Source organism: Pseudorasbora parva, chromosome 7 (assembly GCF_024679245.1).
Source record: "Pseudorasbora parva isolate DD20220531a chromosome 7, ASM2467924v1, whole genome shotgun sequence".
Classification (NCBI taxonomy): domain Eukaryota; kingdom Metazoa; phylum Chordata; class Actinopteri; order Cypriniformes; family Gobionidae; genus Pseudorasbora; species Pseudorasbora parva.
In genome coordinates, this window is record NC_090178.1 from 2,828,332 (window position 1) to 2,844,852 (window position 16,521).

The window sequence follows — 16,521 nt, forward strand, 5'->3', positions numbered from 1 at the left end:
AGATTCATTCAAAAACGCTGATTCATCCAGTAATGAAACAAGTGAAGTCTTTATGAGTGAGTCATTGAATCATTCAAGAGATTCATTCAAAAACGCTGATTCATCCAGTAATGAAACAAGTGAAGTCTTTATGAGTGAGTCATTGAATCATTCAAGAGATTCATTCAAAAACGCTGATTCATCCAGTAATGAAACAAGTGAAGTCTTTATGAGTGAGTCATTGAATCATTCAAGAGATTCATTCAAAAACGCTGATTCATCCAGTAATGAAACAAGTGAAGTCTTTATGAGTGAGTCATTGAATCATTCAAGAGATTAGTTCAAAAACGCTGATTCATCCAGTAATGAAACAAGTGAAGTCTTTATGAGTGAGTCATTGAATCATTCAAGAGATTCATTCAAAAACGCTGATTCATCCAGTAATGAAACAAGTGAAGTCTTTATGAGTGAGTCATTGAATCATTCAAGAGATTCATTCAAAAACGCTGATTCATCCAGTAATGAAACAAGTGAAGTCTTTATGAGTGAGTCATTGAATCATTCAAGAGATTAGTTCAAAAACGCTGATTCATCCAGTAATGAAACAAGTGAAGTCTTTATGAGTAAGTCATTGATTGATTCAAGAGATTCATTCAAAAACGCTGATTCATCCAGTAATGAAACAAGTGAAGTCTTTATGAGTGAGTCATTGATTGATTCAAGAGATTCATTCAAAAACGCTGATTCATCCAGTAATGAAACAAGTGAAGTCTTTATGAGTGAGTCATTGAATCATTCAAGAGATTCATTCAAAAACGCTGATTCATCCAGTAATGAAACAAGTGAAGTCTTTATGAGTGAGTCATTGAATCATTCAAGAGATTCATTCAAAAACGCTGATTCATCCAGTAATGAAACAAGTGAAGTCTTTATGAGTGAGTCATTGAATCATTCAAGAGATTCATTCAAAAATGCTGATTCATCCAGTAATGAAACAAGTGAAGTCTTTATGAGTGAGTCATTGATTAATTCAAGAGATTCATTCAAAAACGCTGATTCATCCAGTAATGAAACAAGTGAAGTCTTTGTGAGTGAGTCATTGAATCATTAATTCAAGAGATTCATTCAAATCTCCTGATTCATCCAGTAATGAAACAAGTGAAGTCTTTATGAGTGAGTCATTAAATCATTCAAGAGGTTCATTAAAAACTGCTGATTCATCCAGTAATGAAACAAGTGAAGTCTTTATGAGTTAGTCTTTGAATCATTCACTCAAGAGATTTGTTAACGGATTCATCCAGTAATAAAACAAGTGATTCTTTGATTAATTGAATCATTAATTCAAGAGTCATTAAAAAATGCAGATTCATCCAGTAATAAAACCAGTGAAGTCTTTGAGTGAGTCATTGAATCATTCACTCAAGAGATTTATTTCAAATACGCTGAATCATCCATTAATGAACAAATGAAGTCTTTATGAGCGAGTCATTAAATCATTCATTCAAGAGATTCATTAAAAACGGCTGATTCATCCAGTAATGAAACAAGTGAAGTCTTTATGAGTGAGTCATTGAATCATTCACTCAAGAGATTTATTTCAAAAACGCTGATTCATCCAGTAATGAAACAAGTCTTTGATTGATTCTTTGAATCATTCTGAATTTGTGATTTTCAATTTATGCAGAATCGTGCAGCTCATTATCTATTCTTTATATGTAGTATGATGTGCAATTGGTTACCTTATGCAGTGTATAAAGTGTAATCTATATGTGTCTTGTTTGCAGTCGTGAAGAAGGGAGGAGGTGGAAAGAGCCGAGAGGAGCTGGCTCTGGAGAAGAAGAGAGAACTGGAGAGGAGATTGCAGGATGTGAGCGGGCAGCTGAATTCTGCCAAGAAACCCCAGAAACCCAAAGGTAGGGCTTATTACAGCCACAGCATGTTCTCTGGTGTCTTATGGGATCAATTTAGTTTGTGTGTGTTGAGCTGTTGTTGAACAAGCAGGTGAAAATGAGGACACACACAGGACGAGATCTTGCACTCAAAAAACTACTAGAAAGAAAAAAAAACTCACAATGCAATAAATCCTGCTCCACATGAATCCGTCTTTGAGTTTGGGTCATTATAAAATGCCGATGGGAACAAAACATGCAACAAACTTCTTCACAAACTTAATAAGAAGCACTTGCACACTGGTTGTCGTCAACAAAAGAGAAGCCTTAAAGGGACAGTTCGCCCAAAAATTAATTTTTTGCCATTTAAGCCCCGTTCACACCGCCAGCGACACGCAGCGACAAAGCGACATGATCCCATTCATTTCAATGGAGCGCTGGCGACTTCCGGCGACACGAGTGACAGTGACTGTTGGCGACAGAATGTGGGCGTGTCAAGCGACGTGAGACACGTGACAAAAGTTCAGCAATTTCAATTTTTTTTGCAAACGAGAAGCGATTTTCACGAGCGACAACCAATAGGAGTGAAGTCAGTGGAGTGCACGTGATCCGTCTGCTTTACTGCGGTGTCCGGAGGAGTTGTGGATATTAGCTTTTAGCAAGTCCCCTGTTCTTTACTACACTTGATATGTCTGTGTAGCCTACATTCAGAGACACATTTAAAAAAAATGATGCATGGCATTGTGGGGATATAAAGTAAGTTTTGACTAAACTGCAGGCAATATGGTCCACCTATTACAGTTCAGTGTGTATGTATTCTAATAACTTGCTCTGTTCTGCAGACTAGTAACACTAGTAATAAAAACGGTACTATTTAATGACGTTTTTATGCAACCCGTAGTGGGAACGCCCACTTGCGACATGAATCTCTGGCGCTGGCGACATGCAGTGACAAAATCGCTGGCGGTGTGAACGGGGCTTTACTTGCCCTCATGTTGTTCCAAACGTATGAGTTTTTGTTACACAAAGGAAGATATTTTGAAGAATGATGGTAACCAAACCATTGACTTCCATAGTTCTTTTTTTCCCTACAATGTATGGGTGAATAAATTATGACAGAATTTTCATTTTTGGGTGAACTGTCTCTTTAAAGCTCCCTGTGATTCAGAAAAAACCTCAAGCGACCTCAATCATGTGATATATAGACCCGGGAATGCCAATTTTAGCAGGCAACCTTCTCAAACTAAAGCCCCTTTTACACTGCGATTCCAGCAAATGCACGGATAATGTGACCCGGCATTTGTTCCCGGGCCGCTAGATTTGGTCCATTCACACTGCCAGCGAAATACCGTAATATGTGCGCTTTCACACACAACCCGTAACGGCAGGGCCGGATTGAGACTCATTTTCAGCCCTGGAGTTTCATGCCTTAGACCGGCCCACTTTAGTTCACGACAGACTATATTAAAATAATGTGATTCCAACCTCAGAATATAAGTCTGTATAAGGTACACTATTCTCTACAGCCTTATAATTATTTGTATTTTTGAAAAATATAATTTTCAATACAGTGCAAAAACAGTAGCTTAAGTTTTGTTTCACAGTGAAGATTTATTAGAACAGTAAATAACAGGACAGTAGAATCTCTTTTTTTTAAGAGATTAGTATTTTTTAAGAGATTGGTATAATTAATATTCCTAAATATCCAAAAATTGAAATGAAGAAAAGATTATTTTTTTCTAATTCAGAAAACAAGTCAATTTCTTATGTCATTTCACTTGTCTAGTAAATGTATCTTGAATTAAGAATATTTAGATATTTAAACTGGAAACAAGTAAGATACTAAATCAGAAGAAAAAAAATTCAGTGATAATGTTTGCTTATTCACACACTATGGTACAATAGCAGTTTACCTGTTTCACAGTAAGAGCTAATCTCTTCACAACTGGGTCCTCGCTCGCTTTCTGACACTAAATTAAATTTGTCTCATTTATTTCTCACCACAAATACCCCCTTTTTACAAAGCTTTCAAATCAAGTCACTCAGTTTCATTAATGAACCTGAATCATCAGGTATCATTATTATCTCAGGGCATTTGTTATTGAGCAGGGCTCTTGCTATTACTTCTGAATGACAAAGTGGGGCTGCTGTGAGTGCAGGTAGCCTGGGGACAGCATCCATAGTTCAACCAAGTGCCATGACAACAACGGCCCTCGCGGCCTCAAAAAGAGACCGGCCCACCGGGAATTTTCCCGGTGCTCCCGATTAGCCAATCCGGGCCTGCGTAACGGTCCCAGGTCGAGTTGACACGTGACATCCTGATGTGGCGTATAACGGCGAGCGATCTCGGCTTCAGCGCGGATAGTAAGGAGCTCCGTGGTCTCGACTTGTGTCCAGTTTGCGCACATTTCTGCTTGTTTAATTTGAGTTTCTTTTGTATACCAACACTCTCTGCGTTTAAAACACCGACGAGCTCTTCTGGCACTGCAGGGTTGTGTTATTGAAAAAACAAGCTCTAGGAGTCGCACGATAACTACGTACACGCTGCGGCATTAGTTTCGGCTTTTGTTCACACAGCGCTCGTCCCGGGTCGAATCCCGCAATGTTACTAGGTCCCCGACCCGGGTTCAATTCGGTAATCAATTCCGGGACGTGGTTGCTTTCACACAGAAGGCGACCTGGCAATGCTTCGGGAATATTGCGGGTCCGACGTGCAGTGTGAAAGGGGCTTTACACACATTTTACCCTCCAAACGCCATTTTTTTACGGAGAACCCCCTCGAGAAGTTATTGGACTTGTTTTGGGCTAGTAATTGGCGGGTTTTGTTGTAAAAACTTGGCAACCCTGTCTGCACACACGGTGGAATAAAGATCTTTACCGGTGTTGTAAAAAAGAGCTTAAGGATAAACAGAGTACTTACCAACACGATCATCATTTCAGAGAGAAATAGTGAAGGTGATGCAGATACGAACAAGTTCTCCGTTTAGGGCCCTGTCCACACGAACACGGGTATTTTCAAAACCGCAGCTTTTTCTACGCGGTTTGGCTGTTCGTCCACACGCAAACGCTGTATCCGGTTACTAAAACCGGACTTTTTTGAAAACTCCGGCCAGGGTGAAGATTTTTAGAAACTCCGGTTACAGCGTTGTCGTGTAGATGGTGAAACCGGAGATTTCGGTTTTTTAAATTGAAGTGCACGCCGTTCTCTCCTTTGTTTGACGTCAGATTTTCCACATCTCCTTTTGATTTACGTGAGTCGATTCTATGCGGTGGACTCCACTAACAGCATATCCTACAGATGTTCAGTTATTTCATTGTATTGCAGAACAAAGGCGCCAGAATGCAATAATACAAAATAGTAAAGCAAGTGTGTGAAGCTATTACAGTCCACTTCGGCCCTGCACCTGTGTATACAGTTACCTGTCACTGAGTCCAAAGCAAAGGAACTTGTAGGAAGTGTTTCACTTGAGCCCATGGCATCCCTCAGTCAGTGCAATGTGCATCGGTGCAGTGAATGGGACCCATATGGAAATCAGGCAGCCAATCATAGCGTAGTTTTGCGTTCTCATGTGGACAGATTTTTTTTTAAAACCGTGCTTGTGTGGACGCGATTGTTTTTTAAAACGGAGGTGGAAAAACTCTGGTAATAAAAATACCCGTGTTCGTGTGGACTAGTCCTAGGATTTAAACAAATATAACGGCTGTTTCACACTGCAAGCGTGAGCAGCGCATATTTTTTCCGGCGCCCATGTTAATCAATGAGTGCATTCACACCGGGAGCAGGAGCAGCGCGTGAGCAGCAGTGAAGCGGGGGTTTCGGCGGCGAGCCTATTTTTGCTGCGCTGCTGACGATCCTGGCGCTCAATTAAAGTGAAAGCACACTTTTGATGGACAAAATAAATATTATCACACAAAAAGCGGTCAAAATGCACACAAGAAGCACGTGTAGTGTGTTTTAACAATAATAACTGGAGTATGTCATTAAAGAAAACAAAGAATAAAAAATATCTGTAGAAGATTTACCTTTAAATTTGTTTTAATTATTCAGTTTGGGTGAAAGTATGGTTATGATTATAAAAAGTAAAGTAAACTATCCAGAAAGTATGATAAACTCTTTTAGTTTAGTATGTAATGCTCAGACAGGTATAGGCTCTAGCATTGTGTGAGCCGCTGCTGTGACGCTGTACAACGCTTCCAGTGTGAACTCTCGCGCGTCTGCAGCTGCAGTGACGGTGTAGTTACGCTTCCAGTGTGAACTCTCGCGCGTCTGCAGCTGCAGTGACGCTGTACAACGCTTCCAGTGTGAACTCTCGCGCGTCTGCAGCTGCAGTGACGGTGTACAGCGCGTCCAGTGTGAACTCTCGCGCGTCTGCAGCTGCAGTGACGGTGTAGTTACGCTTCCAGTGTGAACTCTCGCGCGTCTGCAGCTGCAGTGACGGTGTAGTTACGCTTCCAGTGTGAACTCTCGCGCGTCTGCAGCTGCAGTGACGGTGTAGTTACGCTTCCAGTGTGAACTCTCGCGCGTCTGCAGCTGCAGTGACGGTGTAGTTACGCTTCCAGTGTGAACTCTCGCGCGTCTGCAGCTGCAGTGACGGTGTAGTTACGCTTCCAGTGTGAACTCTCGCGCGTCTGCAGCTGCAGTGACGGTGTACAGCGCGTCCAGTGTGAACTCTCGCGCGTCTGCAGCTGCAGTGACGGTGTAGTTACGCTTCCAGTGTGAACTCTCGCGCGTCTGCAGCTGCAGTGACGGTGTAGTTACGCTTCCAGTGTGAACTCTCGCGCGTCTGCAGCTGCAGTGACGGTGTAGTTACGCTTCCAGTGTGAACTCTTGCGCGTCTGCAGCTGCAGTGACGGTGTAGTTACGCTTCCAGTGTGAACTCTCGCGCGTCTGCAGCTGCAGTGACGGTGTAGTTACGCTTCCAGTGTGAACTCTCGCGCGTCTGCAGCTGCAGTGACGGTGTAGTTACGCTTCCAGTGTGAACTCTCGCGCGTCTGCAGCTGCAGTGACGGTGTAGTTACGCTTCCAGTGTGAACTCTCGCGCAGCTGCAGTGACGGTGTAGTTACGCTTCCAGTGTGAACTCTCGCGCGTCTGCAGCTGCAGTGACGGTGTAGTTACGCTTCCAGTGTGAACTCTCGCGCGTCTGCAGCTGCAGTGACGGTGTAGTTACGCTTCCAGTGTGAACTCTCGCGCGTCTGCAGCTGCAGTGACGGTGTAGTTACGCTTCCAGTGTGAACTCTCGCGCGTCTGCAGCTGCAGTGACGGTGTAGTTACGCTTCCAGTGTGAACTCTCGCGCGTCTGCAGCTGCAGTGACGGTGTAGTTACGCTTCCAGTGTGAACTCTCGCGCGTCTGCAGCTGCAGTGACGGTGTAGTTACGCTTCCAGTGTGAACTCTTGCGCGTCTGCAGCTGCAGTGACGGTGTAGTTACGCTTCCAGTGTGAACTCTCGCGCGTCTGCAGCTGCAGTGACGGTGTAGTTACGCTTCCAGTGTGAACTCTCGCGCGTCTGCAGCTGCAGTGACGGTGTAGTTACGCTTCCAGTGTGAACTCTCGCGCGTCTGCAGCTGCAGTGACGGTGTAGTTACGCTTCCAGTGTGAACTCTCGCGCAGCTGCAGTGACGGTGTAGTTACGCTTCCAGTGTGAACTCTCGCGCGTCTGCAGCTGCAGTGACGGTGTAGTTACGCTTCCAGTGTGAACTCTCGCGCAGCTGCAGTGACGGTGTAGTTACGCTTCCAGTGTGAACTCTCGCGCGTCTGCAGCTGCAGTGACGGTGTAGTTACGCTTCCAGTGTGAACTCTCGCGCGTCTGCAGCTGCAGTGACGGTGTAGTTACGCTTCCAGTGTGAACTCTTGCGCGTCTGCAGCTGCAGTGACGGTGTAGTTACGCTTCCAGTGTGAACTCTCGCGCGTCTGCAGCTGCAGTGACGGTGTAGTTACGCTTCCAGTGTGAACTCTCGCGCGTCTGCAGCTGCAGTGACGGTGTAGTTACGCTTCCAGTGTGAACTCTCACGCGTCTGCAGCTGCAGTGACGGTGTAGTTACGCTTCCAGTGTGAACTCTCGCGCGTCTGCAGCTGCAGTGACGGTGTAGTTACGCTTCCAGTGTGAACTCTCGCGCGTCTGCAGCTGCAGTGACGGTGTAGTTACGCTTCCAGTGTGAACTCTCGCGCGTCTGCAGCTGCAGTGACGGTGTAGTTACGCTTCCAGTGTGAACTCTCGCGCGTCTGCAGCTGCAGTGACGGTGTAGTTACGCTTCCAGTGTGAACTCTCGCGCGTCTGCAGCTGCAGTGACGGTGTAGTTACGCTTCCTGTGTGAACTCTCGCGCGTCTGCAGCTGCAGTGACGGTGTAGTTACGCTTCCAGTGTGAACTCTCGCGCGTCTGCAGCTGCAGTGACGGTGTAGTTACGCTTCCAGTGTGAACTCTCGCGCGTCTGCAGCTGCAGTGACGGTGTAGTTACGCTTCCAGTGTGAACTCTCACGCGTCTGCAGCTGCAGTGACGGTGTAGTTACGCTTCCAGTGTGAACTCTCGCGCGTCTGCAGCTGCAGTGACGGTGTAGTTACACTGAAGCGCTGCTCACGCTTGCGGTGTGAAACAGCCGTAACTCAAGCGCCTTTGATGACGTGATGATTACGTTACTGTTGATCTTCTGTCCATTGTCTAAAGCCCGTCCTGATGATTTCATTGGTCAGTTTCTGTTCAGGCATAATTAATCCTCTATGGATCGAGTCCAGACCGAACTGCCTGAGCTTAAATGTTGTGGGCGGGGCTGAGTTCGGCAGGCATCAGGCTATATTTAGACTAGAAACAAGACGAAATTGCCAAGTAAGAAGAGCTTTTTTTTCAGTGTAAAACACGCTTGTTGTTTCCTTGTCGAGTGACGGCTGTTGTGATTTGTGTTTCAGCGGAGAAGCCCATCGGCGCGGATCCTCACGCAGTGGCTTCTCGTCTCAGCGCCAGCAGCTCCAGCTCAGGCTCTTCCTCATCCTCCTCTTCCTCATCCTCATCTGACTCCAGTGACTCCGACTCCAGGTGAAGAGGCCGTCTGGATGGCACAGGAAGCCCGAGCGGCGCACAGGATTCTGGGAAGCGTTCAGAGCCGTGGGCCTCCGTGTTGTTTTCCGTGCCTCCGGATCCCAGGAACTCTGTGTTTTATGGAAGCCAGTTTCCGCCACAAAATTAAAAACTAAAAAGAGTAATTGCGACTTTTTGTCTCACAATTCTAACTTTTTATCTCACAATTACGAGTTATAAAGTCACAATTCTGACTTCATTTCTCAGTCTGAATTGTGACTTTATATCACGCAGTTGTGAGAAAAGAAGTCAAAATTGTGTTTTTATAACTCGCAATTGTTGGAAAAAAAGTCTGAATTGTGACTTAATAACTCACAATCGTGAGAAAAAAAAGTCTGAATTGTGACTTAATAACTCACAATCGTGAGAAAAAAAAGTCTGAATTGTGACTTAATAACTCACAATCGTGAGAAAAAAAAGTCTGAATTGTGACTTAATAACTCAATCGTGAGAAAAAGTCTGGATTGTGATTATAACTCGCAATTGTGAGAGAAAAAAAGTCAGAATTGTGTCTTTATAACTCAATTGTGGAAAAAAAAGTCAGAATTGTGTCTTTATAACTCAATTGTGGGGAAAAAAAGTCAGAATTGTGTCTTTATAACTCAATTGTGGGAAAAAAAAGTCAGAATTGTGTCTTTATAACTCAATTGTGGAAAAAAAAGTCAGAATTGTGTCTTTATAACTCAATTGTGGAAAAAAAAGTCAGAATTGTGTCTTTATAACTCAATTGTGGAAAAAAAAGTCAGAATTGTGTCTTTATAACTCAATTGTGGAAAAAAAAGTCAGAATTGTGTCTTTATAACTCAATTGTGGAAAAAAAAGTCAGAATTGTGTCTTTATAACTCAATTGTGGGAAAAAAAAGTCAGAATTGTGTCTTTATAACTCAATTGTGAGAAAAATAGTCTAGAAAAAAAGAATTGTGATTAAAAAGTCGCGATGTTTTTTTGTTTTTTTGTGGCGGAAATGGGCTTCCATACTGTTTACAGTTTACGTCAGTGTAAAAAAAGAAACATGTATATACTGTGTAGGATGATTTTTTTTCTTTTATAAAGAAGACTTTTACCAAAACGCCCATAATGGGAAACTCCGATGAGAAACTACTTTTCTTAGTTGACGAAATGGCTTGTTGTTTTGTTTTGCTTCCATTTAATTTACATTTTATTGCTTCTATCGGCATTGCTTTAAATATCGGTGTCATTTTGAGCGAACAAAACACACATGGAGGTTTGTTGAAGATGCACGATTTCATGGGGAAAACACACAGACTTCGCATTGCTTTAAAGGGTTATGGTTTCTGTGCTACGGTGCAATGGACGGGTTTGTTTTGCATGTACAGTATGATATAATAATTCAAGCAGAACTGAGTAGCTTTCCGTACGGCTTTGCAGCGAGCGAATGAAACCGCTCTCTAGTTGTTGCTTTGATCGGGATGAAGCTGGTCTGGTCAAAATTTCTCTGTGAAATTGCATTGATCTCATAAATAACAGCCGTAATGCCTCACTGTATCGCTAGAGAGGAGTTGAATGTTGACGTGAGATCTGGTGTGTGGTGGAGAACTACAGGCATCTTAAGCAATACCCTCATTTATTTCCTGTATATAGTCCATAATACCATCATCCTGCTTCTTTGTATTTCTTTGCATTGCTCTAACCTCTCTTTTCTAGAATATTCTTTTTGAATATATAAGACACCTGGCAGATCGTTGTGACGTAATATTCCTTATGATCTGCAGTATAATTAAGAGTTTATGCACTCCAGATTATACGCTGGTTTTTATTTGGATGGAAATACAAATACAACAAGTGAACCGTGTCATGGGGTGTTTCTTTAATATTTTACATTGCATTTTATGTGTTTAATGTTTGTGCTTGGTGCAGTTAGATAGCCTTGTAGAACAGGAAATACTAGGTTTACTGTTGTGGGTGTTTAAATGCTATTTATAAGAACTGCACTGCGATAATACAGCGTGAGTGCTCCCGGTTTGGCACAAGCCCATGAAGAAATTGATGGCTGGTATTTCACACTGGGTTACTACAGTCCTGAAGGACTTCAGGGAACTTTTTTAAGAAATTTTAAGTCAGCTGTCAGTCATGGAAATTTAAAAGGAAAACCCAGTTCAGAATCAATCAGTGCATCATGAGGAAGGACTAAAGGCTCTCACACACACACACACACATACACAATGGCCCTCATTTATCAAAAGTGCGTACACCAAATTTCCAGCGTACACCCAAAACCACGGTGACTGAGATTTATCAATATGGACGTTGGCGTACGGCAGCTCAGCTCAGGAGGCGATGTACGAACATTTGAGTTAGTGCGAAAATGCGCAGAAAAACAATTCCTAACACCACAAAACGCCCTGACAAAGATTTGCTATATCATGACCCACTGTAAAACAACAACAACATAATTATAAACTTCAGTGTTTATTTTTGTGCAAAATGGACTTCAATGTTTAATTTGTGACTACCAAAGCATTTGATTTGTAGGCCTGTATTCCTCCAGTTGAGCCTATGCGCTTTACCTGACGGTTCAGGGTTAGGCCCGACAGCTGCGCACGCACTGGGACTGAAAATAAATCAGATAAAATAATAAATGACATTCTTCTTTTAAATAATAAAATAATAATATTCTTCTTCTAAATAACAATAACTGTCATTAATAATAATAAGAAGAATCTTACAAATTGTCATGCAATTATTAAAGGGGTACTTCAGCGCTAGGAAGATGAATCTGTATTTAAACTGGGTCATTAATGTAGTAGAAATGTGAAATTATTTTTGAATTTGGTGCTTTCTAGACTGAGAAAAGACAGAAAATGTTTTTTTGTGTCATGGGGATAAAAGACTACATTTCCCAGAATGCTTTGCTGCCCTGTGAGGCCACTCCCAAAGCCACGGCTACTGGATTACTTTTACTTTCCCACCACGCGTTCATCTTCATATAATCAGTTCTGTTAGAGAACAGACACTACTATTAAAAACTGAAAGTGTCTGTTCAATATATTATGATTTAACCGCTGAGGACGTGTCGGCACAAACGCAGCAGGAGTCAGATTACACGCATCGTGATGAGCTGAATGAGCTCTCGTGATGAGAGCTGAGGTAAAGGCGTCCGCGCTCGCAGCTGTCGTTCTCAGCACGTGTTCAGTCAGTTCAGGCCTTTGGAAGATGAACTTTCATAGGAATTAACTTGAGAAGATAAAATACTCACTTTGCTCCGCCGGCCGCACCGTTTCCGTGAATGCCTGAGGCTGCGAGCTGAGCTGTGAGTGCGACCACACACCCCATGTGCGAGTTAAAAACATGCGGAAATGGCTCCCTCTGCTGGCTGTAGTCTTTAGCGTCTGGTCAAACATTTTACAGATGATGCAAATTGACGATATTTGTGCCACTGGAGTAATTTTTCCAGAAATAAAATGCATAAATCTCTCGTCTCAGGGGGATATGAGAGGGGGGAGCACGATCATCGGAATATACTTCAGGGTTTCTACACTGTAGATTTTTTTTGTTGGTTTAACTTAAAAAAGTAAGTAACCTGGTTGCCTTAAAATTTTGAGATTATTGAAATTAAAAATGTTAGTTGATACAATGAAGGAAATTTGTTTAATAAATAGAAACTCAAAATATTTGAACCACACAAAAAATTTGATAAATCATGTTTCTCTGCGTCATCACGAATAAAACACACAATTACCCAAAATGCTTACAATATCTTTTAATAATATTTTAATAAAGGTTGTCGCATCTCAATTTTTTTTTGTATTAACTCAAAATTAAGGCAACCAGGTCACTTTTTTTCTAAATAATTTTTTACAGTAACCCTTTGATGTGAATGGTACTGCGTTGTTTTTGAGGGCGCCTTTAATCTCACTCTTTAAACTCCTAAAATAAAACAATTTTGTTTTTTTCCACTTCCCTGGTGATGGTCTCGATCTCCACGTCGGAGAAGTTTGACTTCTTTGCCGTCTTCCGTGTGTCCATGGTGTAAAATGAGGGTGTGGGGAAGGCGGAGACTTGAATATATAGGGGCGTTATTCTAATGACAATTGTTTTCAGCCGCGGCATTTATCAAGGGCAAGTATTGCGTACACCTGGATTGCAGAGGTGCGCACAGCTTCATAAATCAGGCGGAGAGAGGAGTGTAAGCATAATCTTAGGCCAACATATACACCAGTTTCTATGCAAGATTGATAAATGAGGGCCATTATTACTATAACGTGGCCACACCAGTGGATTGTTACGTTTATTCTTGTGTGTGCTGCAATTTTATAAGCATCAACCACTGATCTCTGTATAAATCAGTGGCATCAACAATGTTTTTATCGTTCATCAGCTGGAGAAAGAAATCAAGGAAGTTTTGATTTCTGGTATTTTACTCCGGTTCCTACATTCAAGAAAGACTGAAACATCAGGGAACTTTTTTTTAACTCAATGGAAATTTAAAAAGCAAAAATCCAGTTTTTTTTCTATTATGTATGAAAGAAGTCAAATCCAAATTAAATCCTGCGACTATTAAACCTGTGACGTCTGTACATGTAAACTATGGCTATTGACCTCACACACCGGAAGCAATGGCACGTTCAAGGCTGTTGGACATGGTGGTGTTGTATTTGAGGTAAAAAATAATATAAATACTGTTGTTTTTCTCGCACAGGCCGATCGTTTGGTGTCTTAAGACATCCATGTGTCGTCATGAGCTTCACGGTTTAATATGCATTTGTACTTGTATTTTTTTAACTCTCTAAAGCCCTATTCGGACGGGATTAGATTAACATGGGGATGTGGGTGTAAAGTAATTTTACCTCAGGACGTCTTTAATATTAATGGCCAATTCGCACGGGATAAGACATCTCAGTAAAACTAACTGAAGTGGGAGGAGTAACTCGCTTTACGCACCACGATATGTGTCGTCATGTGTGTTTGGCGTTTCTGTCATCACGTGATCAAACACAACATGAGCGCCAGTCTGAACTCCGTCTCGTGTGTGTGTGTGTGTGTGTGTGTGTGTGTGTGTGTGTGTGTGTGTGTGTGTGTGTGTGTGTGTGTGTGTGTGTGTGTTTTATTAAACAGTTAGGTCCAGTCTAATGATTCTGATTGGATAGTGTTGGTAATAGACTCTTTCCTTGAGCTAAAATAAGTGTTGTGCCTCTAATAAGTGCTTTTGATCTTTTTGCTTTAAATGATATGCGGAAAATACTGGAGTTTGCCACAAAGTTGTCCCTCCACATATAACGCAACCGAATGCTTCAAGCGCATCTATGCTCGCAAAACGCACCTTTTTTTAAAAACTTTTAAACAGGAAATGAGGGAATGTTACCATACATTTTTACAGCGGGTCTAGTCGAACGGGATTAGTATTACCAGAGGTAATTTTTCCGGACCTTTTTACAGAAGGTAAAAGTCTCGGTAATCTTCACTGACATCGTCCGTAATCCCAGCTAACAGGGAACGTTCTCTGAAAGTTCTCTCAAAGTTATCAAAAAAACGTTCTTGCAGTAACGTTATTAGAACGTTGTGCCAACGTTATTTCCTATTGAGAAACGTTCTAAAAACGTTAGCTATAAAACGTTATTCTTACATTGTTAGTGGAACGTTTTAAAAACGTTACATTAAAAAAAGTATTAGTCATTACAAATTAGTCATACAGCTTTTTCTCAAACTTCAGATACATAATTTGTATATCCAGAGACAACTTAATGACACTTAAATGCTATTTTCGTGTATATATTTATTTTTTTATAATCAGAAGAAAAATCTAGTAAACTAATTATGTATTAAATATAAATGTAATATACATATAAAAGTCAATTATAAAAGTGGTTTTAGCTTTTTTTAAGAAAGAATAAGATGTCAATAACACAAAGCAAGTACATTAAAGGAGAAAACAGGAATATTTTATTTGATCATACTCCAAACCCTTATAAGAACGTTATTTAACGTTCTTAGAACCTAATGAGAATGTTAATACAACGTTCCACAAACTGGACATTTCAACGTTCCTAGAACATTCAAAAACGTTTTTAGAACTTAATGGGAACGTTAGGGAAACGTTCTTATAACCTAAAATTGTTAGCTGGGATGATTACCGAGATGGCACATTCGGACGGGACTACCTCTAGTAATAATTACTTTACCCCCACGTCCCCATGTTAATCTAATCCAGTCCGAATAGGGCTTTAGTTCTCATACTCAGATACTCTCATGTGTTTCCATGCATTATACGACTGGCAGACTGCAACGGTGGAGTTAAAATCTTTATTTGTGTTCTACTGAAGAAACAGTCACCTATATCTTGGATGCCCTGGGGGTCAGCAGATAAACATCACATTATATTTTTGGGGGAACTGTGGCTTTAAGAGCTCGAGCGACAGACGATAAAACTGCAGTGCAAGAATAAACGTAATCATATTGTACACTGGTGTGGCCAATATAGTTCTTGATGTGAATGGGCCTTATATAATGATCGCAATAGTTTTTTAATCTTTATCATCCTACGGCCTACAAATTAAATTATTGTGATAACCCAGCCTAATCTGCCGGCGATTTGATTTTGCTCGGCAACTCAGTCTGAAAACCTGTGCATTCATTTCTACTGCTTCTGTTATACTTTTGCAGGAACCAATCACAGACTGGCTTGCCCACCCGTTGATCACGCCTCTTGTTGTCTGATTGGTTAAAGGACTATCCAATTGCGTACAGTTATTTGAATAATGCCAGTTGATCACGCCCCTTGTGCAGTAGAAAATACAAGCACTGCAAAAAATGCTTCTCTTACCTAGTATTTTTGTCTTGTTTCTAGTCCAAACATCTAAAAATTCTTAAAACAAGAAGTATTTACCAGACGAGCAAAAGTAATTGTCTTGTTTTAGGAAAAAATAAGCTAAATAATCTGCCAACAAAAACATCATTATTTTACTTACCCCATTGGCAGATTATTTTGCTTATTTTAAGCAAAAACTCTGTACATTTTGAGTTATTTTTTCCCCCCAAAAAATGTTTTTTACTTGTCTAGTAAATGTTTCTTAATGTAATTTTTTTGTTGATATTTTGACTAGAAACAAGAGAAAAATATTAGGTAAGAAATGCATTTTTTGCAGTGACAGCGGCTTCCCCAGACCAATGTTTAATTGTAAATTGAGCTTGGTCTGGCGATAGCCAGAAAAACATCTTGCGTTGAGCCAATCATAGATAAACTGTAGCCTATATCAACAGAATATCAAAGGTTGGTTGCACAATGACCATTATAGAATAAAAACAAAGTGTCATGCATCACAAAAGAAGTGAAACCTGCTTATGGAATTCAGTGCTCTAGTTTCTATCAGGAACCTGTTTTGTGCAGAATGGACGAGGAAGTAAATATTACCGGTAAATGCCCCGTCTGTGGCATTCGGCTCCTGCTCGTGAAATGCTGCGGATGATCTTTCTCTTCTGCGCGATTTCAGTCTTTTGGAGTTTCTCAAGAGCTCACGGTAATTATTTGATCTTCTTGCATTGCAAAAAAATATTTATAATAATTTTAAAAAATACTTTTCTACTTAGTATTTTTGTCTTGTTTCTAGTCCAAACATCTCTTAA

The 16,521-nt window shown here is 41.2% G+C and overlaps 2 protein-coding genes across 4 annotated transcripts in view; both read left to right on the forward strand.

Annotated features, from left to right (window-relative positions):
• Positions 1 to 9,488, forward strand: part of brd2b (bromodomain containing 2b) — a 44,543-nt gene extending 35,055 nt beyond the window's left edge. For all 3 annotated transcript variants that reach the window (XM_067447769.1, XM_067447771.1, XM_067447770.1), the window contains exons 11-13: positions 1,764 to 1,892; positions 8,772 to 9,273; positions 9,399 to 9,488. In XM_067447769.1, coding sequence (XP_067303870.1) covers positions 1,764 to 1,892; positions 8,772 to 8,902 — 260 coding nt within the window. In that variant the 3' untranslated portion in view covers positions 8,903 to 9,273; positions 9,399 to 9,488. The remainder of the gene's footprint in view (positions 1 to 1,763; positions 1,893 to 8,771; positions 9,274 to 9,398) is intronic.
• Positions 9,489 to 16,326: 6,838 nt separating this feature from the next.
• Positions 16,327 to 16,521, forward strand: part of si:ch73-31d8.2 (RLA class II histocompatibility antigen, DP alpha-1 chain) — a 7,338-nt gene continuing 7,143 nt past the window's right edge. The window contains exon 1 of the mRNA XM_067449494.1: positions 16,327 to 16,415. The gene's annotated coding sequence lies outside the window, so the exon portion shown is untranslated. The remainder of the gene's footprint in view (positions 16,416 to 16,521) is intronic.